The following is a 22,231-nucleotide window of genomic DNA, read 5'->3' on the forward strand; positions in this document are numbered from 1 at the left end:
GCAGGGAGTGTGAGTTTGAGCATCAAAGGTTGCTATCCTGGAGCAACAATAGAAAGATGTGGTTCACTCACAGCTGGCAGGCAGATGGGAAAAAAAAAATGAGGCGCTTATATATTTCATATGAAAGCCAACTGGGAAATAGTTACCGAAAAGGTTCTTAGGCAAAAAGCTTTCAACAAGAAAAGTAAAGGTCCTATCTGGCCTGATACAGGGAAGAGGGAGGCCAAAGATACAGGAGGAAAAGTACATCTCTGAAGCTCCACCAGTGGGCATTGTCTACTCTGCATTTCCACAGGACAGTGGTGCTCAAATCAAAAAAAGCAAGTTATGAATGTGGTTCCATAGTGTAGCGGTTAGCATGTCTGCTTTACGTGCAGAAGGTCCTGGGTTTGTGCCTCAGTGGAGCCATACATAGTCCATGGTCTATGGCCATGCCACCCTGAACAAGCTCAATGTCTGATCTCAGAAGCTAAGTGGGGTCAGGCCTGGTTAGTACTTGGATGGGAGACCACCTAGGAAGATCAGGTGCTGTAGGCATAAATAATAATAAATAAATAAATGAGTTACTAGTTTTATGTTACTTTAGATTAATGCCAAGTGAAACTAGTTTTCAATTTATAGTAGTAACACAAGTACTTTAGGAAGTTAGCCAAAAGCAGCAAGCTTTAATCCACAGGTCTCAAAGATGGTTTCCCATTAGCGAATGTAGACTGCCACCAACCAAATGCCTTTTTCCCCCTTAGATGTGCAGAAATGTCAGACAGCTAGCACTGATGAGGGTGTACGGAAAATAGGTACTCTTGGGATCTGTTGGTGAGTCTAATGCAGGACCCCCTCTTAGAAGGCAATTTGGAAGTCTCTATAAAAGTTTTAAATGCTCCTATAGTCTGACCCAAGTTTTTACTTCTAAGAATCTAAACCATAGAAATGTATAAGTGTACAAAGATATACTGCCACAGCATTGTTTAGGAGGACAACAAATAAATATGCAAAATCTCACTGTCTCCCAGTAAAAGAATGGCTATATAATTGTATATCCACTTGGTGGAATGCTATGCACAATGAAGTAGATTGAAATATGCTGCCATGGAAAGATCTCCAAAATATACAGCGGCAGGACAAAAGCGAATTGTAAAATGAAACTTAGAGTAGGATCCCATGATACAAAAGAAACTTCATGGAACAAAGACCACACATTAAGCAGCTGTTGGGGTTACCTCTGAGGAGCCAGGAGGTTGGTGGCAGTGTGTATGGCGGGTAGAAAATATACTTCTATACTGCCTAATTTTTAAAAACGATGTATACATTTGTTACTTTCACTTTATATACTTATCTAATTCTAAAAAGAATGGGTATACTGTCAATACCGATTCACTAAAAGGCAAACAATTAGCACAGAAGACCAAAAAAAGGTATCCTCTAGGGTAGAGGAATCCTGGAGTACGATGATTTGAATGCTGGCCCTGCTGTGAGAAGGCCCTTTTCCACCCCAAGGTGCTGCTTCCTTCTCTGTTCACCTACGAGAAGGCTGAGAGGGTGTGTGCACCCTTCTCAAAAGCAGCTTTCTGATCACCATAATGAGGGTTCTGGGAGGCCATACTCTAAAGGCTGGTACCCTTTCATTTACCCGCCTCCATCATGTTCCTTGGCGGAGCTCTGAAGCACAAATCATTTCATATCCTTCTCTCTAAGTCTATCAAGATTTTTTTTTACAGTATTATTGAAATATAATAGACGATTAGTTATTCATATTTACATTGTACAATTCAATGCGTTTTTTTCAATTATAACTGGCATACAATAATATATTAGTTTCAGTTGTACAGCATAATGATTAGAGATCTATATAACTCACAAAATGATTGCCCCACTAAATCTAGTACCCCTTCCCCTTTACATATCAATAACAATGTTGTTGGGTATTTTCCTTATGCTACACTTTATATCTCCATGACTATTTTGTAACTATCCAATTGTACTTCTTAATCCCTTTGCCCTTTTTCACTGTCCCCCCAATCACCCTCCCATCTAGTAGCCCTCAAAATATCCTCTGTATCTGGGAGTTTGTTTCTGTTATTTTGTTCTTTAGATTCCACATGTACATGAAAATATGTAGTATTTGTCTTTTCTATCTGACTTACTTCATTCAGCACAATATCCTCTAGATCCATCAAGGCAATATCTTTTCTCATCCCCTTCCTTTTAGTCTGTGTGTTTCCTTTAATCTGAAGTGAGTCTCTTGTAGGCAATATATGTAGGGGGTCTTTTTTTCTTATCCATTCAGCCACCCTGCCTTTTAGATGGAGCACTTAATTCTTTTCCATTTGAGGTACTTGTTTATATGTAGTTATTACCATCTTTATTCATGTATTTGATACATGTTTTTTCTTCTCAAAGAAGTTGCTCCAAAATTTTCTGTAATACTAGTTTGGTGTTGATAAATTCCTTTAGCTTTTTAATTTGTCTGGGGAGCTCTTTATCTGTCCTTTGACTCTAAATGATAGTTTTTCTGGATAAAGTATTCTTGGTTATAGATCCTGGATTTTCATCACATTGAATATTTTGTGCCAAGCCCTTCTGTCCCGCATAGTTTCTTTTGAGAAATAAACTGCCAGTCTTATGGGAGCTCCCTTGTAGATAACTAACTGCTTTTCTCTTGCTGCTTTTAAGATTCTCTCTTTGTATTTAACCTTTGGCATTTTAATTATGATGTGTCTTGGTGTGGGCCTCTTAAGGTTCATCGTTTTGGGGGATTCTCTGAGCTTCTTGGGATTGTATGTCTATTTCCTCACCAAGTTAGGGAAGTTTTTCAACATTATTTTTCAAATAGATTTTCAATTTCTTGTTCTCCCTCTTCTCCTTTAGGTACCTCTATGACATTGTTACATTTAATTTTGTCGCACAGACTCCTTAAATTATTATCATATTCTTGGATTCTTTTTTCTTGCTCTTCTGATTGGGTGTCCTTGGTTTCTCCATCTTTTATATTAGTGGTTTGATCCATTTCTTCATCCACTCTTTTGAGTCCCTCTAATACACTCTTCATCTCAGATAACATACTCTTCATTCTGACTGGTTCTCTTTTATAATTTCCATTTTTTATGTTTTTTTATCTCGTTGTTAAAGTTCTCACTGAGTTCATCTACACTTCCCCTAAATTCATTGAGCAACCTTAGAACTGGTGTTTTGAACTCTGTATCTGTTAGATGCTTGACTCCATTATCCCTGGATCTCCGTTCTGTTTTTTCATATGGATTCTGCTTCTCTGTCTTCCCATGTTAACTGCCTTTCTATGTCTGTTTTTATGAACTAAGCAAAGCTTCTAAGTCTCCCAGTCTTATTAGCGTGGCTTTGTGGAATAGGTGTCCAGTGACACAGTCCTAAGCAGGGTTCAGCTACAGGCCAAGTTTAGCCCTAGCCTGTGCCCCTCCAGGGCCACCTGCTAATATTCAGCAAGCAATCCCAAATGCTGTACTTATAGTGGCCTCAGACACCGAGGCCAGCTGCCACCAGTGTGAGTCTTGGAGCTGCTCGGCAAGGGCCACAGTATTCGCTGAGGCACAACTGTATGTGGCTTGGGTAGGGCCACAAATTGGGGAAGGTGGGGTTTCAGGGAATCTTCTGGGTGAAGTGACCTCTGTTATCCAGTTTGACAATGTCTCAGCTATAGTTGCACTGTGTCTGCACACTAGGAGTGGGGAGGGCTCAGCAGAGGAACAATAGATAACACCAGCACTTCTGCCTGGGAGAAATCTTTGCCTCTGGCCCTTGCTCTGAAAACTCAGTGTCCCCCATAAGTCCCTGGTGCCCCCTAGCAGCTGACCTGGTGCTGATGCTTAGAGCAAGTGAGTCTGTCACCGCAAAAGTCCATTAGTGGACATGGCCCCTTTAAGAGGAATGCCGGCAGCTGCCATAGCCTCTGTCCCACCTAGCCCCTCGAGACCGGGCAGCCTCACACCTTCGCTCCTTCTTACCTCCTACTGTTGTAGGGTAATTTCTTATTTCTCTCCCTAGTTGTAGGGCTTCTGTTCATCCAGACCCCAAGTGTCTCTGCTTGCTGTTTGTTCTGTTTCCATCACAACTTTGATACAGTCACAAGAGGAGATGAACAAAGCCTCAATCATCCATGTCATTTTGCCCAGTCTCCTAAGCCCATCGAGTTTGAAACTGAAGATTCTTTGGGACATTCTCTCAAACAAGAGTATGCATTTAATAAAGTTCAAAGACCAGCTGAAAGGCTTGTTCCCTCCAACTCCCTTCTCTCTCTTTCTGGCCAACTCATACTCATCCTTCAAAACCAGGTCCAGGCAGTGTCTCTCAAGAACCTTCTTTCTGCTTTCCTCTGAGCCTCTTTTATGACCTCATCTATCACAGGACTCACCCTGGGCACTATAATGATGTGTTTATTTCCCTCTAAGTGGAAACTCCCTGAGGGTGGTGATTGTGTCTTACATATCCCCAGCACCAAGAAGGGAAGGTTGGGTGGGGGGGGGGGTGCTATCCTGTCTTCCTCCATCATACTACAACCTTCCTGATTATACCCGGGGCTGTGAGCTGCCCCCAAGACAGAAGATGTTGCCTGAAGAGCATCTATTTACTAAGGGGTAAGATAATGCCACCAGCCCAATTAAGGGCTATAATTTCGGCTATGTCACTTAGCCACAAGTGACCCCTCAAGTCTCTCTGTTCTATCATTGCCTCTAAATCCATATAGCATCACCTAGCAAATATGAAATGCTGAAAAATGAACATATTTGCCATAAAACTGATGCTCTGCCTTCCTCCAGATACACATCCTTCACTTAGGTTCCGAACAATCCTGAACCTATATGGGTGCTTAATAACATGGCCCCCAATAGTATGCAAACACCTCATACCCATTAGGATGACTACAATCAATAAAATAGTGTCAGTGAGGGTGTGGAGAAATTGGAACCACTGCTGCTGAGAATATAAAATGGTGCTGCCACTATGGGAAACAGTATGGAGGCTCCTCAAAATAAATAAAAATAGAACTACCACTCCATTTCTTAGTATATACCCAAAACACTCTAAAATGGGAACACCAACAGATATTTGTACACTCATGTTCATAGCAGCATTATTCACAATAGCCAAAAGGTAGAAGCAACCAAAGTGTCCAAAGATGGATGAATGAATAAACAAAATGTGATATATCCATACAGTAGAATATTATTCACACTTAAAAAGGAAACTCTGATACATGCTCCAACATGGGTGAATCTTATAGATATTATGCCAAGTGAAATAAGCCAGTAACAAAAGGACAAATACTATACAATGTTATATGAGGTACTTAGAGTAGTCAAATTCATAGAGACAGAAAGTAGAATGGTGGTTGGCAGGGGCGGGGGAGGGGAACAGGGAGTTGTTTAATGAGTACCAAATTTCAGTTTTGCAAGATGAATGAAGTTCTGGATATGGATGGTGGTCTTAGTTGCACAACATTGTGAGTGCACTTAATGCCATTTAAAAATAGTTAAGATGGTAAATTGTGTATATTTTGCTATATTTTTTAAAGTATATAGAGAATTGTTCTGTACTTTGAGAGTGAGTGAGTTAACCAGAAAACAGAGATTTGGTTTCAAAAGTCTTCCTGAAAATTGCTGGAGATAAGCAGGAAGACTATGAGGTCATGTTCCCTGGCCCTAGGATAACAGAGAAACACAGTGCCTCCTCCAAAGGAGCTCAGCCATCCACTTTAGATGTAGAGAACAAACAAGGACCCTCATGGAGGCAGAGACCTTGAATGACCTGGCTTTGACTTAGGAAGAAAGTTGCACTGGCTAGCACATACACAGATCGAGTACAGAGATAGACAATACCTAATTCACTGACCTGCCTCAGTCCCACTCAGCACCACACGGGGCCAGGTGGAGTAGTAGGAAGCATAAGCTGTGTTGTGTACCTCAGTGGCTTTTAATCTTGCTGGTTGTGTGATTATGTGAAAGTCACAACAGAGGTAAAAATGCTCAGCTCACAAGGTCAAGGGGATTAAATAAGATAGAACCTTAAAAAGACCCAGCACCATTCCTGGCCCATGCAGGCACACCATAAATGTCAGTGCCCTTCCCTCTTCCTTCTATTTCATACAAGGATGCCTCCCTTTGGGCCCTGCACACTTAGCTCCTCTCAGGGCAGATACTGAATTGAAAAATCCCACCACACCTTACATGGTGCATTGAAATAAAGAGGCAGATAATTATTAAATACATATAAAATATAAGTGCCACTGTAGTTCAGGGGCTTCTGGGCCAATTCTGTGTAAGCGGGAGGATCTAAGGTAGGTCTTGAAAGATATATGAATCTAAACCATGAGCAAGAGAGAAGTAGGAGTGCCACGCAGGGGGAAAGAATATGGTGAGCACAGGCAGAGAGGGAGTGGGAATGGCAGTGCTCATGCAGAGTCCTATTAAAGAGTGGATAGGAAGAAGCCCACTCAGTGAGGGCTTAAACACCAGGCTATGTTTCTAATTCATTCTGAAGGAGATAGGGAGTTCCAAGAGATATGTCTGAAATTTTGAGTGGCCACATTGTAGAAAAGGAGGGAGCATAGAAGGAAAGAGACCAGTCGAAAGGTACCTACAATAGCCCAGGTATGCCCAAAGCTAGGCTAAGTTAGAGGAGGTGAAAATTAAGAAGAGGAAACAAAGATTCAAGACATTAAGAAGAAAAACAAACAAAACTCTTCCCACAGACACTAAGCTCCATAGTCAAGAGAGGCCACAGAACCTACATACACAGTCTGGCTCCTCCATCTATCTGCTCAGCCCCTTCCATACCTCCCTTACTTTTTGCTTGCTCCCTGGAGCAATCTTGCCTGTATGTTTAAAAGTATTTGTGAAATTGAAATGAATGTATCTTATAGGCACCTTGTCAGAAACATGCCATTACAAATGACATTTTTGGGTGTTGGGAGTTCTTCTTTTTCATCTGCTGGTGGGTCCAATTTGCCCAGTTGACAAGTGAGAAAACTGTGACACCAACAATTATAGAAACAAATCTAACCTAGTCTCTAGAAATCAAGCTGTTCTCTCCATCACACTCAGCAAACAATATGGTGGCCCACTGGCAGTGCAGGAGAACCAGCAGGACCCCAAACCACATGACCTTTCGATATGGCATGTGGAGAAAATAATATATATGATTTCTCAGAATGAGGGGAAGAAGGCAGAAAACTCTTCAAAATACTGCTGGGACTCAACACAAATGAGCACCTATGGTATGACTCCACTAATAGGAACTTCTAGAAAGGCAAGACTAATCAGTGATAGAGTTAGAATCAGTGGTTACCTCTGCAAGGGGGAAGGAACTTTCTAGGGTGATGGTGAAAGTCTGTATCTTGATATGGGTGTAGATTACAACTGTGGATGCGTTTGTCAGAACTATAACAAAATTTATGCACTTCACTAATTATAATTCAAAGTAAATTATACCTCAACAAAAAAATATTAGAATATATAGAAATCTCTACACACACACACACACAAACTGGATTCGAAAGAAAGCAGAATCTCCTATGGAGGCTAAAGATTTTAAGAAAAACTAAAAGCTACTTTGATCCAGGACTTAAGCTTAAAGGTGAAAATGAACTTAGAGATCTTGTTATTCAATCCATGTTCTTCAAATGAGTAAACAGGTAGGAAGTGACTGACCTAAAGTCACAGAGCAAATCAGTAGCAGAGCAATGACCTCTCAAGACCTAGCCTGGGATTAGTTTCTCTGTTCTGGATCGGTGCCAGAAAATGCAGAGAAAACAGAAGGCCAAAGGTGATTTTATGAACTAATTTCATTTTAACAGTCAAACATGGAGCTAAATAATCACTCCCACCAAGCCAGGTCTAAATCAGGAGATTGTATAAAAAAGCATTTACCTTCATGAGTCTGAGTCAAGAATAGCCCCTCCAATGAATAGCAGATTTACGACTACTTTGCTTAGCCTCCCTGCCCATGTACAAATATCCAAATTACTGGCAAGCGCCCTTAGGTAAGTGAAAAACTTGGGCTTTTCCCCCAGTTTTACCAGACTCACTGTGCAAAGTTGGTAAGTCACCTACTGTGATACAAGAGTAAATAAATATTTGATCTTTGTCCTGGATTCCTGGCACGTAGCTCCTAAAACCCTTGGAATCTCCAGGGGATAAGTGTCTTTTGTATGATAATGACATAACTGGGGATGGCTTCAGGACTGGGGCTGGTTATCAGAAAGACCAAAGCATTAGAGGGCTGGGAACTTTAAGCCCACCCCCAACCTCCAACCTCTAAGCGAAGAGAAGGGATGGCAATTGAGTTAGTCATCGATAGCCAATGACTTAATCAATTATGCCTACGTAATGGGGTTCTGAGAACTGCCCAGTTAGTGAACACTTTGAGGTGCTGGGAGGATGGCGCACCCAGAGAGAGGCGTGGAAGCTCTGCGCTCCTTCCCATCATATACTGCCCCTTGCAGCTCTTTCATTTGGCTGTTCTTTATTTGTATCCTTTATAATAAACCACTAAATGTAAATAAAGTGTTTTCCTGTGTTCTGTGAGCCATTCTAGCAAATGGTCAAAACAGAGGAGGGGGTCATGGGAACCCCCAATTTATAGCCAGTTGGTCAGAAGTACAGGCAGCAACATGGGACTTGCCACCGATGTCTGAAGTGGGGGCAGTCTTGTGGGACTGAGTCCTTAATCTGTGGGGTCTGTGATAATTCCAGGCAGTTATGTAAGAATTGAATTCTAGGAAACCCAGTTGGTGTCAGGAAAAAAGCCACATGTTTGGTGTCAGAAGCGTTGTCAGGCTAAAAACAGTACAGATCTATCCTCTTTGGGCCTCAGTTTCCTCCTGTAAAATGAGGGAGATGGATCAAATGCCACTAAGGCCCTTTCAGCTAGAATTCAGTAATTCTTTGAACTGCTGGTTTAAAAATTTCCAGAGTAAACATGAAGGATTCTCACTCTCTGGAAGCCACTAGCAAATTCTGCTTTCCAACACCAAGTAACATCATTTCTCAGGCCTCATTTTCTATTTTGACTAATGATATGCCAAAACTATGTGTGATTTCTCCTTTAAAGAGTGGCAAAATCTCAACAGTGTCCTATTACAGGATCTTGTCCTTCTCCCCAGCTCTCAGACTTGCAGCCCAATTCTCTGAGATGAAAGAATCAGTCTCTCTCCATTACACTCAATTTTAAACCAAAACCCAAAACAGAATTTTTGACATGCCTGCCAGACTATGAGGCTTGGGCTTCATTAATAATTAAAACAGCAGCTAGTAGAGTTCCAGGCAAGATGGCGGAGTAGGTAAATGTTGTGCTTCCCTTCTCCCATGACCACATTAAAATTACAACTAAATTATAGAACAATCAACCTGGAGAACCACCTGAAGTCTAACTGAAGAGAACTCCTTTAGCTAAGGATAAAGAAGAGGCCATATCCAGACTGGCAGGAGGGGTGGAGATGTGAAACAGGCTGGTCCCACACCTACATGTGGCAGTCGAGAATTGGGAGGGATATATCAGCCCATCTAAAGAGTGAGGGGCCAGCCCCACACTGGGCTCCCCAGCCCAGGGTTCCAGTGCTGGGAGGAGGAGTCCCACAAAATCTGGCTGTGAAAATAAACAGGGATTCCAACAATCCAGGTAAGAAGGAGGGCTGCTGGAAACCCAGATATCCCAGGGCTCACGCACAGACTAACTCATAGGCACTCCACCCTGGGCTCTCACGGAGGGAGAGTGACTCAAAAAGCACCAGAGACATATAGGAAAAGACTGAATTGTGAGGGTGAGGGCTGGGGAACAACTTCCATTAACCTTGGGTTGAGCCCTCCTCCTGCATAGCTTGCAGGCCAGCGCCATTTTTCCTGTGGTGAGCCCTCCCCTTAACACGGTCAAATCTAAATCTGCACTTGCCCAATAAACTCCACTCACTCCACCCTGGTGACTCCCTGGGACACGGCCCCACTCTCCTTCTCCAGCCGGAGGTACTTTTGGTGTCTGGGCAACCAGTCCTGTCTCCCCAACTCCTCTACCTCTGCAGGGCAGGAGACTCTTTCAACAACACTCAGCAGGCTTCTGCTTGATTACCACCAGAGACGCTTTTAGTAGCAGATAACCAGCTCCAGCCTGAGCTGCAGTCTTTCTTGGACAACTCTCGGCAGTCCATGGGCCCAAGGCTGACAGCAGTTGGCTTTAGTATGCTCTGGGCATTTTGCAGAGTGGCTCTAGGCTCAGTACTGGCATCAAACCTGAATCTGCACTAACCTGGTGAACACCACTCACTTCACCCTGGTGACTCCCTGGGACCCCACCTCACCCAACTTGCATACTGCCCATGGGTCTTTTAGTAGCTGAGCCTTACAGGCAGGCAGCCTCAGGCTTTAGGATGCCATGAGCCTTTTGCTGAGTTACTCCAGGCCTGGTATTGGTGGTAGTTAGCCTCAGTTCATAGTGTAACCTCTCCCAAATACCTCCAGGTCTACCACGGGCAGCAACCAATTGCAGATAGCTTTGTAGCTCCTACCAGGTAGCCGTGGGCAGGTCACAGGCAGCAACAGACCTTGGCCTGCACAGAAGCCACTACCAAGGGACCCCAGAACCAACACACCCAGAAGCCAACTGAAGACCACAACAGAGCACTATCCGATTAGCCCCACAGGAAGCTCACCCAAAGGGTGGTGTCAAAAGGCACATGAGCCTGCTAGGGTAAATCTCACTCCATGAGGTCAGCCCCCACACAGCAGCTCAAATGCTGTCAGCGTGACCACCATTCACAGCCAGTCAGTCTTAGAGTCAATCCCACCCATTGACCAGCCAACAATATCAAGGCTCAACTGCAACAGGAGAGCACATACAACCCACACAAGGGACACCCCTGGAATACCTGGTGCAGGTGATTGGGGAAACTGTGCCAGTGGGCCACACAGGGCACCTACAACATAAGGCCACTTGGCCAAAACTGGGAAACTTGGTAAGTCTACATAATACATAGAAACAAACACAAAAAGGCAGCCAAAACGAAGAAACAAAGAAATAAGTCCCAAATTAAAAAACAGGACAAAACTCCAGAAAAATAACTAAATGAAATGGAGGAAAGCAATCCACCAGAATTCAGAGTTCAAAACACTGGTTATAAGGATGCTCAATGAACTTCGGGGAAGAACAGATGATCTCAGTAAGAACTTCAACAGAGGGGTAGGAAACATAAAAAAGAAACAGACAGATTGGGGGAGGTGGGAAGAGGAGGGTAGATGGGGTAAAGGGGGTCAAAAATGTGGTGAAAGAAAGAAATCTAACTATGGGAGGTGAATACAGTGTAAATATATATATGCCTTACTGTTAAAATATACAGCTGAAACTTATTGGATTTCATTAACCAATGTCACCATAAAAACATTTTTTTAAATAAAAAATAAATTAAAAAAAAAAGAAAGAGACAGAAATGAAAAGCACAAAGACTGAACTGAAGAATACATTAGATGGAATCTACAGAAGATTAGATGAAGCAGAAGACTAAATCAACAATTTGGAGTAAAGGTAGTGGTAAACACCCAATCGGAATATTAAAAATAAAAAAGAATCAAAAAAAAAAATGAGGATAGTTTAAGAGACCTCTGTGACAACATGAAGCATAACAATATCCGGATCATAAGAGTACCCAAAGGAGAAGAAAGCAAGCAAGGGATTGAGAATCTATTTGAAGAAACAATGACAGAAAACTTCCCTAACCTGGCGAAGGAATTAGACATATAAATTCAAGAAGCACAACAAGTCTCACAAAGAGGAATTCAAACAGATTCACACCAAGGCAGAGAAAGGCAAATTCTATGTGATCTCATTTATATGTGGAATCTAAAGAACAAAATAAATGAATAAACAAAACAGAAACAGACTCATAGATATAGAGAATGAACTGATGATTGCCAGATGGGAGGGGGGTTAGGGGTTGGGTGAAAAGGTGAAAGGATTAAGTCCAAAATGGTAGTTACAAAATAGTCACAGGGATGTGAAGTACAGCATAGGGAATACAGTCAGTATTATTGTAATAACTATATGGTGCCAGGTGGGTACTAGACTAATTAGGGGATCGCTTCACAAATTATATAAATGTCTAATCAACATGCTGTACACCTGAAACTAATATAAAGTAATACTGAATGTCAACTCTAATTGAAAAGAAAGGATACCAGGAAAATACATACATACATACATACATACATACATACATACATACATACATACATACATATATATAGCAGCTGGTAATGTCTTAAAAGCAAGTTGGTCAGTTAGACAACTTAGCATTTATTTAAATGTCCTCTTTCTCCTTCTGACACTATAGTTTCAAAGCAAATCCAAAGAAAAAGGATTTGACAGGGACAAGGACTTTGAATTACACTAAGAGGACTGAAACTGGGTTAATAATTTATAAATACTAAGATCTGAATTTGAGAAAACTGTTACCAGATTTTCAGCCACCAAGTTCATTCAAGTATTAATTCACTTAATTTCACAAATAATTACTGAGCTATCCAGTTCAATAGTTAAGAATGCCAGCTCTGGAGTCCACAGACCTGGGTTCAAGTCCCTGCTCTGCCACTTATTATCCACAGACCTTGGGGAAGGTACTTAACTTCCAAACCTCAGCTTCCTACTTGATAAATAAATTATAGCACCTGCATCACAGGGCTGCTGTGGGAATTAACGGAAACGATGCATATAAGGTACTTAACCCAGTACTTGGTGAGGAGTAATACTGACTAGTACTATTAGTATCACTGTCCTTGTCTTTAAGGCATTTATGTGTTAGGCTCTACTGAAAAATAGGGGACTGACACTAAAGGCACAGGCAACAAGGAAAAACAGGCAAACTAGACTTCATCAAAATGAAAACATCTGTGCAACAAAGGGCCCAATCAATAGAGTAAAAAGTCAACCGAAAGAATGGGAGAAAATATTTGCAAATCACATAACTAATATCTAAAATATAGAGAGAATTTCTAAAACTCAACAACAACAAAACAATCTGATTTAAAATGGGCAAAGGACTTGAACAGACATTTCTCCATAGATATACAAGAAGCCAAGAAGCACATGAAAACATGCTCAGTATCATTAATGATTAGGGAAATGGCGAGGATGTGGAGAAATTGGGATTCGATGCACTGTTGGTGGGAATATAAAATGGTGATGCCACTATGAAAAACAGTATGAAGGTTCTTCCTCAAAATATTACAAATAGAATTACCATATGATCCAATAATTCCACCTCTGGATACATATCCAAAAGAACTGAAAGCAGGGACACAAACAGATATTTCTACACTCGTGTTCATAGCAGCATTCACTATTCACCATAGTTAAAAGGTGGAAGTGTCTAAAGATGGATGAATGGATGAACAAAATGTGGCACCCATACAATGAAATACTAATCAAACTCAAAAAAGAAGGAAATTTTGACACATGCGCTAACATGGGTGACTCTTGTAGACATTATGCCAAGTGAAATAAGCCAGTGACAAAAGGATAAAGACTATACAATATTATATGAGGTACTTAGAGCAATCAGATTCATAGAGACAGAAAGTAGAATGGCGGTTGCCAGGGGGAGGGGAACAGGAAACTTCCTGTTTAATGGATACAGAGTTCCATTTTTGCAAAATGAAAAAAATTCTGGAGATGGGTGGCGGTGATGGTTGCACAATAATGTGAATGTACTCAATGTCACTGAACTTAAAAATTGTCAGAATGGTATATTTTGTTATGTATATTTTACCACAATTGTTTAAAAGTAAGTAAATACATACATACATACATGCATACATACATACATACATACATACAAACAAACATAAAAACAAGCACCCTCATGGACATTTAATCTAAATGATGCATGGAAAGAATTTAACATAGTAACATATTTTGCTGTTACATACAGTATCTCACTGATTCTCTTAATGACCCTGTAAGATATGACAGAACAAATATTCTTGTCATATACACATCCTTTCCCTGTTTACAGATCAGGAAACTGTGTATTAGAACAGTTAATGGAATCACGTACAAGGAGTCACACTAAGAGGGAGAGGCAGGACTGACCAAAATAAAAAGTGCTAACTGTTGAAAGGGAACAAAGAGAGGGCATCTGTGCTGCTCTAGAATTCATTGTGGAACTATGCTATCTTCATGGAATTCCCATGCGGAATCAGTTAAGGCCCCTTCTCATCTAAATGGAAACAGACCATGCTTACTGTCTAAGGGTAGTTTGACCAAAAGTTCTGAAGCTAGACTTCCTGGGTATGGAACATGTTCAGTCTACATGAGCTACCTTGGGCAATTTCTTAACTTCTCAGCCTCTATTTCTTCATCTGTAAAATGGAGATAATACCACTGACTCAATGGAATTTTCAGAGGAAAAAATTTTCATGAGACAATGTGTATAAAGTATTTAGGGTGCTTGGTACATGGTAAAGGATCAGTAAATTATGGCTAATATTTTTAGCTTCGAAAGATGTTAAAAAATATGTGATAGAAAAAGAATCTTTGGAGTGAATAACTGTGCAGAGTATACTTACCCTACTATACGCAGTGATGGTCGCAAGGAAACAGAAGTATGCAGCTAGCCCTGAGGAGACTCCAGTTTTAATCAGAAGGCAACGAATACATCATAAGACACAAGATAAATAACAAAAGAAATAGCATAGGAAAGAGAAAAGGAATCAACAGGTTTGAGTATGTTAGTGGAGTGCAGGACACTGTACTAGGGACTTTTTTTCATTTAAAAACAAAATTTTCTCAAATTCATTGGAATGACACTGCTTAATAAAATTATATAGATTTCAAGTATACAATTCGATAATAGATCATCTGTATATTGCTTCATGTGTTCACTACCCAAAATCAAATCTCCTTCCGTCATCATATATTTGACCCCCTTTACCTTTATCTACCTTTCCCTCCAATCCCTCTCTTCTTCTGGTAACCACTATACTTTTGTCTGTGTCTATGAGTTTTTGTTTGTTTGTCTGTCCTGTTCATTTGTTGCTTTCAGTTTTATATACCACATGTGCTAGGGACATATTCTCATTTGGTTTTCAAAAAAGAACTCTGAGGGTAAGTAACACACTATTTTATAGGCGAGGGAAAAGCCAAATGAATGATATGGAAACACTCTGAGTTCAGAGAAGAGATTCAGCATCATAAATGGGGTAGTCTAGGAAGGCTACATAGAGGAGGCAAGTGCTGATAAGACAGCAGCTTTGATAACTAGATGGAGAAGATCCAAAAGATTATTCTAGGGAAGAGGAATTAGAAGGAACACTAAAATAAGCACCAAGTCTGAGATTGATTTTTAAAAGGCCACTCTTCTAACTACATCAAGCTGGGTCAGCAAAAAAACAAAAAACAAAACAAAAACAAAAACAAAACAAAAAAACAAAAACAAAAACAAAAAAAGCTAGAATATTATTTATATCTTTTCAGACCACCAGGTTAGCCTAAAAATTCTGAGTGACTTATCTGCAGGTCAAGAACAGAAATCTTTAACTGATACACGTTTGGGCATCATATTTATACCCCCTTCCTCATCGTATATTTCCCCTTCAGAAAAAAAAAAGTAGGTATATAGAAATGTGCTAAGAATGCATATACAACGTTGCTTCTCCAAAGCATGAGACAATGAAAAATAAACTACGCAAGTATTCCACCTATTCTAATTATTATATGAAATGTTTATAAAAAAGCACATTATGATTTTTTTCTCCATTGAATTTTTTGTACCTTTTTCAAATTTTCTACATGAGTAGACATTATTTTTTAAAAAGCACAATCATATGAGAATTTTTAATATCCCAAATAGCCCACTCTACGCAGTGGTACCCCTTTAGTAAAGCCTTATGAGTGTCTCATCTCCAGTTCTTGTACATGGAAAGCAGGGCAGGAGGAGGAGCAGGCTGACCTCACCACGTGATATTCGATGTCTGGTGTTTTATAACCTGTCCAGTTTTTAGAAGCCCAGACTTCTTCCCATGCTCCATCAGCCTGCCTCAGTACTTCTTCATCTCTGATAGGGACTCACAGGAAGGTCCCTAGCCCACATCTCGGAGAAACTGGCACTGCCAACTGCTGACTTCCTTGTAGGATGCTCATTCTGCACAGATAGGGGCTTTGATGGTAAGGAAAAATGACTTTGGTAACTGTCAAAGAGAAATCTCCCTGTATCTGTAAAGACATTCATATCATTCCCCTCCCTAGAAATCTTTCATCGCCTCCAGTGCCACCAATGAAATAGTGTAAATTACTTGGCCAACATTTGAAGCCCTCCACAATCAGGCTTTTCCTTACCTTGTCAGTTTCATTTTCCATCATTCCCCTTGCTAGGTAAATAGAACCAATGCCATTATCCCCACTCACCCCTTAATATTCAGCCTTTGCTCAAGCTGCTTTCTCTACTGAGAGAGCCCGCCAAGCCTCCTTTTCCATTTCTACATGACACAAATCCTACTCATTTGTCAAAGCCCGGCTCATGGGCCACCACTTCCTGAGACCTCACTAGTTCTTCCTTCCTTCCTCCTATGATCTTCCTCACCCTAACCCACTGCATAACAGAATGCTGGGTTCCACCTCCAGCTCCCTCATTGCTAGTTGTGTGACCTCCTCCTCATTGCCTGTCTGCAAAATGAAAATAAAAACAGTGCCTTACCTTTAGTATTGTTGTGAGGATTAAAGGACTGCAGATATATAAAGTACCTACCTCAGTCTCTGGCACATATTAAAACAATACTGAACTTCAAAAAAACCTTTAACTATTATTATTACTACTGGGGGGAATTCTTTTTCTCTTCCATTCCCTTACTTCAATTATCTGTTCAATCTTACGCCGCTACATTCTATCATACCTGATTTAGGTACCTGTCTTAGCTCCCTTACTAGATTGAACATCCTGGCAAATGCTTAGTTTGGTTCTACAGAAAGTCAGTATAGAGTTACTGAATAAATGAATAAATTCTAAATAATTGTACTTATCATCTGTCCATAAGAAGACCCACATTTAATGTTTGAAGAAAGATAAAAAAGAGATTAAAGAATCAGAACTTTTTAACTACAGCAATAGTTCTCAAAGTGTGGTGCTTGGACCAGCAGCATCGGCATCACGTGAAAACTTGTTAGAAATGTAGAAAGCTAGTTCCCAGCCGGCACCTACTGAATCAGAAACTCTTCAGAGTGGAGCCCAACAATATGTTCTAACAAGTCTTACAGATGATTCCGATGACCCTGAATCATGGGATTTATCAGAAGCAACATAGCAGCACTGAATGGGCACTGGATCAAGAGTGGATTCTGGGCTTAACTTTGGTATTGACCTTGTACAAGTCTCTTAACCTCTCAACTTCCTTACAAGCAATACAGGGACAACAGCACTCAAATAATTAAATGTTGTGAGGATTACATAAGATCAATATATGGAGTCTACATATAGTAGGTGCTTAATAATTATAAGTTCTTTTCAGGTCTCTTCCTGCATCTCTCACAGGGTTGTAAAGACTAAATAAAATGACTGAATCGAAATAACTTTGCAAATTGTCAAGGACCACAGCACCTGAGTGAGGACTAACCATTATTGGTACAAACAACCATGCTATCATCAAATACATAGTGTTCACAGGGCACTAGGAAACGGTTTACGTCCAAGACCATCCAATCTACACACAAACCCCACAACAGAATATTTGCTTCTTACACGTTTATTAAAGTAGAACTATGAAAAGAATAGATGGTCTTCCCCTGCCCACCCCATCCCCCCACCCCCCGCCAAATATTCTGGTCAGAATTAACTAACTACTCACTGATCTTTTAATCTAAATGAATCCAAACTTTACTCTTAGAAAAGGATTATCTAAAAATGTTTTCCAGCCACCACAAGGAAAAGTGCCAACATTTGCAGAGCACCATGGTCCTGACTAGGGAACTCCCGATATACATCTAACTCCAGCAGACATTCAGCTCCAGTGGAGGGTTGAGATTAAGACAATAACATTTTGAAACTTTTAGACAGTAACATTTTGAAACTTGTTTCAGAAGAGAAAATCAGGAAATAAAAGTAAGTACTTTTTCTTCTTCCACACTTCTTAGCCTCTCATTCCACTCACTGCTGGCTCTCTCTCTGACCCACACATGCTACTCAGGAGCCACCTTCCAAATTAAAGAGCAGGATAGATGCAAGAAATGCACAGGCTGTGCATATGTCAGACTGTGGGCTTAGCTGCTGTTTGAGATGGGCAGGCTATGTGTTCGACCAAATAGCACCAGGTTAGAATGTCCATATGAGGCCTAGGCAAGAGACAGAGTAATAATTACTCTACTAACACCTCCTACTATGAGCCTAATGCTTTGCAGCTCCAGGACACCTTTGGTGGGTATTTTTCCTCTACTGAAGGCTCCCTGAGAGCAGCTTTATAATATTTGTATCCCAAGGCCTGACACCTAACAGGCACTCAAAAAGCCTACTGAATTGGACTGAAGAAATTATTTAGGTACAAGCCCCATGAAGCCATTGAGAAGTATTATGAGGAAAATGAGTCCAGAGAGACTAAAAGTTAAAATTTGCTAAGGAAACGTAGTCTTTGATGCCACTCACCAAGAGCAAGGCTTCGTACTGGGTCCAAACCCTACTTGCCACACTATTCCCCACAGCCACTACATCTTGTTCCACTCAGACTGGCACTCACAGATGTGTCCACACTCCCCTCCTTGCCTCATTTACCTGTCCCCTGGAATAGGGTACCCTCTTCTCTGGCTCTGGAATTCCCACCCATCCTCATGAACAGCCCTTAGATGTGAAGGAACCAGTCCCATCATCCCAGCTCTTCTGATTTCATTTGGACTACTAACAGCACCAACAATTCCCACTATTCCACTGAGCACTTAACTATGGAGTGGCCTACTATTAATCATCATTGTTCCATGCATCTCTATCCTCTCTCCTGATCCATAAATCCCTCGAGGAGAACAACAACTATGAAATCCCAACTCTCCCTGCCACTGGCTGAGCAGTCACTTCACTCCTCTGAGCCTCAGTTTCCTCAACTCTAATGTGGGAAGACAATAAAATGTCTTCACAGAGCAGCTGTAAGGAGCAAATGGCTATAGAATTGCTTTGTGTAAACTATAGCTGCTGCTTTTAATCATTAGCTTTGTTATTGTTGTTTTTATTTCTGTATTATTCTACCTCCCATCAACCCCCGACACACTTTTAAAAGAATACTAACAATACTAAATGTCATAAAAATCACTTTTATAATTTGTTACAACAATACAGAATATACGTTAGAACTGAACTGAACTGTAAAATTAGCACTCAACTGGCAATAAGGAGGCTTCATTCTCTTTATGGTCAAATATCTTTTATTAAATGATGGTGGACACTGGGGCCTAGAAGGGTATTTTCCTTCACAAGTCACAGATGGGCCAGTTGTCCTACATATCCTCTCAGATAGAAAATTCAATCCTAACTTAATTATTCTGTTATTAAAAGCAACGGCTACAATTTACTGAGCCTCTACTATGTTCTGGGAACTATGCTAAGTGTTTTATATCCCTCATCTCACTTAAACCTCACTCTTCTATAAGTACAATCTTTCTCTTAGCAAACTAAGGCTCAGAGGAGCTATACAATTTTCTGGGGTTCCACAGCCAACAAATATACAAGGCAAAATTCAAAAGCTAGGTCTTCCTGACAGAGGCATAATGTTCTATCCACTCACTACATACCCCTAAATCCCTTATATTTGCATATTTTTAAATATCTTCTAACTTCACTCCTTCATCAACTACCTTAGATTTTTGAAGGTATAGAGATTCTTATTGTAAAGGATATAGAAAAGAAAAGAACCCTCCCCCCATCCCCCAGCTTACTGGCTCCCTCCAATAAAGCTGAATTCAAAACCCAACTGAGTTTTAGAAATATGGCTTCCAAATGCCAGTTAGCCAATGGGAGAGGCTGCAGTAATTTCACAAGCCCGACTAAAGGCTGAAAAGTAAGCTGGAAATTTTTAAGTAGAGCAGGAAATAAACACAGCACTACTGCCTAAACGATCCAGATCCATAAGGACTCCAAAGGTCCCTGCTCATAAAAGACATTTTACCAGTCCTTCCACCAACCAGGAGGAAGCCAGTTTCAAAAGAAACTAATCAGCATTCTCAACTGATCACTTGGCACAAGCTCCTGCCTTGGGTGAAAAAGCAAGTTGCTTTTTAAGTAAGAAAATCCCATACAGTGGCCACTCTGTGTTCCCTCACTAGCCTTGGGATTTCTTTCCTTACCCATGATATTAGTCACCTCTGGTGCCCTTTTCTAGGTGCCCTGACCTCCTCTATAGGATTAATGAGTACTGCAGAGTTCCTCTATGCTGCCATCAAAAAATTTCAACTTTGGCAAATTTAATATAGCAGGAAAGCAACAGTCAATGTGCAGAGACTACTACAAGAAATATCAAAACTTTAGAATTTGAAGGAACCTACTATATCTCACCTCCAAACACCTCATTTGACAGACAGGGTAAACGTCAAACCAGAAAAGGCAGTGACTTGCACAAGGTCACAGGGAAAGTCACCGGCAAAGCCCCTACTGGAGGTCCAGGCTTCCTGTTTCCCAGTCTAAGGCTCTTATCATTAAATAACGGCCTTCCTTCTTTCCTGGAGTCAGTGCAGGCATGCCATCGCCACCCTCCCCACCCCCGCCGCACCCCCTCCGCTGCAAAGTTAATTATCTTTTAGGAACCCCACCCCCAATCCCAGTCCCTCCTACAGCCTAGCGGAGTTGCAGAGTCAGCAAATTAATTAGCAAATCTTAGAGCAGGGAGTATTCTCTGGGAGGATGCCCATTCTGAGGGCTGCTGGTACTGTTAAGGAGGGACAAGGATGGAGGGAGAGGGGTCTGGAGAAATTAGATCCTGACAGCAGTGGCAGAGAGCTGGAAAGGGTGCATGCAGTGGCATCTTCCCACTGGGGTAGCCGACCAGCAGCTGGCACCATCTCTAAGGAGTCAGGAAGGGCTGGGCCCTGATAGGTAGGGACGCGTGGAGCATCTTCAAGTCCAAGGTGGGCCTCCGGGCGCCGCCTGGCAGGATGTCACTGGCGTCGTGAGCAGGCCCAGCCTGCCCGTGAGCACAGGCCCGACGACAAGGATGCCCAGCCTGAGAAGTGGCACCAGTGCCCCACAGAGGCCCGGCAGTCCTCACCAGCCCCGCCGTCGCCCACCCAGATGCCCGCCCTTCGCGCGGCCTTACCGAGGCACTGCCCCACCGGGGTGCTGAACGGGTTCCCCAAGAGGAATTCCATCTTGGGCGGACAACGCGGCAGTGGCCCAGACACCCTGTCAGCCGCAGGGGTCTCAGCTGTCCAGGTTGCGCTCCCTACCTGACTGACACTCGCTCCCACCCCACCCTCAGGAACGCTGAACGCCCGGCCCCTGACACCGCCCCCTGTCGCGTTCCTATTGGGCATCACCTGCCCAGCCTTCCTCCGATTGGCCCCCACGCCTTCCTCAGCGAAGCTCCACTGACCCCACGGCGTCCGATTGGGCGGAGGAGCGAGCTAGGTCACAGGAATTTTCGTCCGGCATAGCGGCATCGTCCATGGCCCGCCCCCGAACGAGAGTCTGAGTCTTTTGATTCATTTACATATTCGTCGATCTAGAATCTCCACTATTATTGGAGAACAGGCCAGTCAATTTCTTAAATAAGGCGAAGAAGAGGTGGGGCTAGGAATATCCCCGCCTACAGAAAGTGCTGATTGGAGAAACATTTGTTTTTTCTCCTGCTGGTTGGTGGTAGGAGTATTTCTCCACCCAGAAATCTTGTCACGTGACCCAACTTTCACCCAGGATGTCTACCTTCTGACTTCCTCTTAGCAACGGAGCGGCGGCTCTTGGTTCCCCTAGCAACCAGGGGAAGCATCCGCTGCGCAAAAGCAGCTGGTAGCCTGTGATTGAAAAGGTGAGACCCAGAAGCTAAAGTTCTAGGAGTACTACCAAGGGCAGAGAGCGCCTCAACTTAACTCTTTCCTCTGACTTTTTTCTCCGAGGAGTCAAGCCCGGCCATTCTGCTCTGTAAAATGAGCACACAAGTTCTCTGCCAGCCACTTTATAGTCATGCTGGGACAGTCAAAATACTAGTCCTGTGCTATCTGGCCTGTAGATGAGACAGAAGTACTAAGAAAGCATTTCTTCAGG

At 42.0% G+C, this 22,231-nt stretch overlaps 2 protein-coding genes across 12 annotated transcripts in view; one reads left to right on the forward strand and one right to left on the reverse strand.

Moving 5' to 3' along the window:
- TOM1L2 (target of myb1 like 2 membrane trafficking protein) overlaps positions 1-21,610 on the reverse strand; it is a 119,358-nt gene extending 97,748 nt beyond the window's left edge. For 6 of the 9 annotated variants that reach the window (XM_036222134.1, XM_016145217.2, XM_016145216.2 and 3 more), the window contains exon 1: positions 21,288-21,453. In XM_036222134.1, the coding sequence (XP_036078027.1) occupies positions 21,288-21,339 (52 nt within the window). In that variant the 5' untranslated portion in view covers positions 21,340-21,453. Of the gene's footprint in view, positions 1-21,287; positions 21,456-21,507 lie in introns of those variants that run through there. The other 3 variants (XM_016145214.2, XM_036222131.1, XM_036222132.1) reach the window with 3 other exon arrangements.
- A 272-nt stretch (positions 21,611-21,882) lies between these two features.
- The window catches only part of DRC3 (dynein regulatory complex subunit 3), a 41,290-nt gene continuing 40,941 nt past the window's right edge, over positions 21,883-22,231 (forward strand). For all 3 annotated transcript variants that reach the window (XM_036222859.1, XM_036222858.1, XM_016145204.2), the window contains exon 1: positions 21,883-21,995. The gene's annotated coding sequence lies outside the window, so the exon portion shown is untranslated. The remainder of the gene's footprint in view (positions 21,996-22,231) is intronic.

Source organism: Rousettus aegyptiacus, unplaced genomic scaffold (genome assembly GCF_014176215.1).
Source record: "Rousettus aegyptiacus isolate mRouAeg1 unplaced genomic scaffold, mRouAeg1.p scaffold_m13_p_6, whole genome shotgun sequence".
Taxonomy (NCBI): Eukaryota; Metazoa; Chordata; class Mammalia; order Chiroptera; family Pteropodidae; genus Rousettus; species Rousettus aegyptiacus.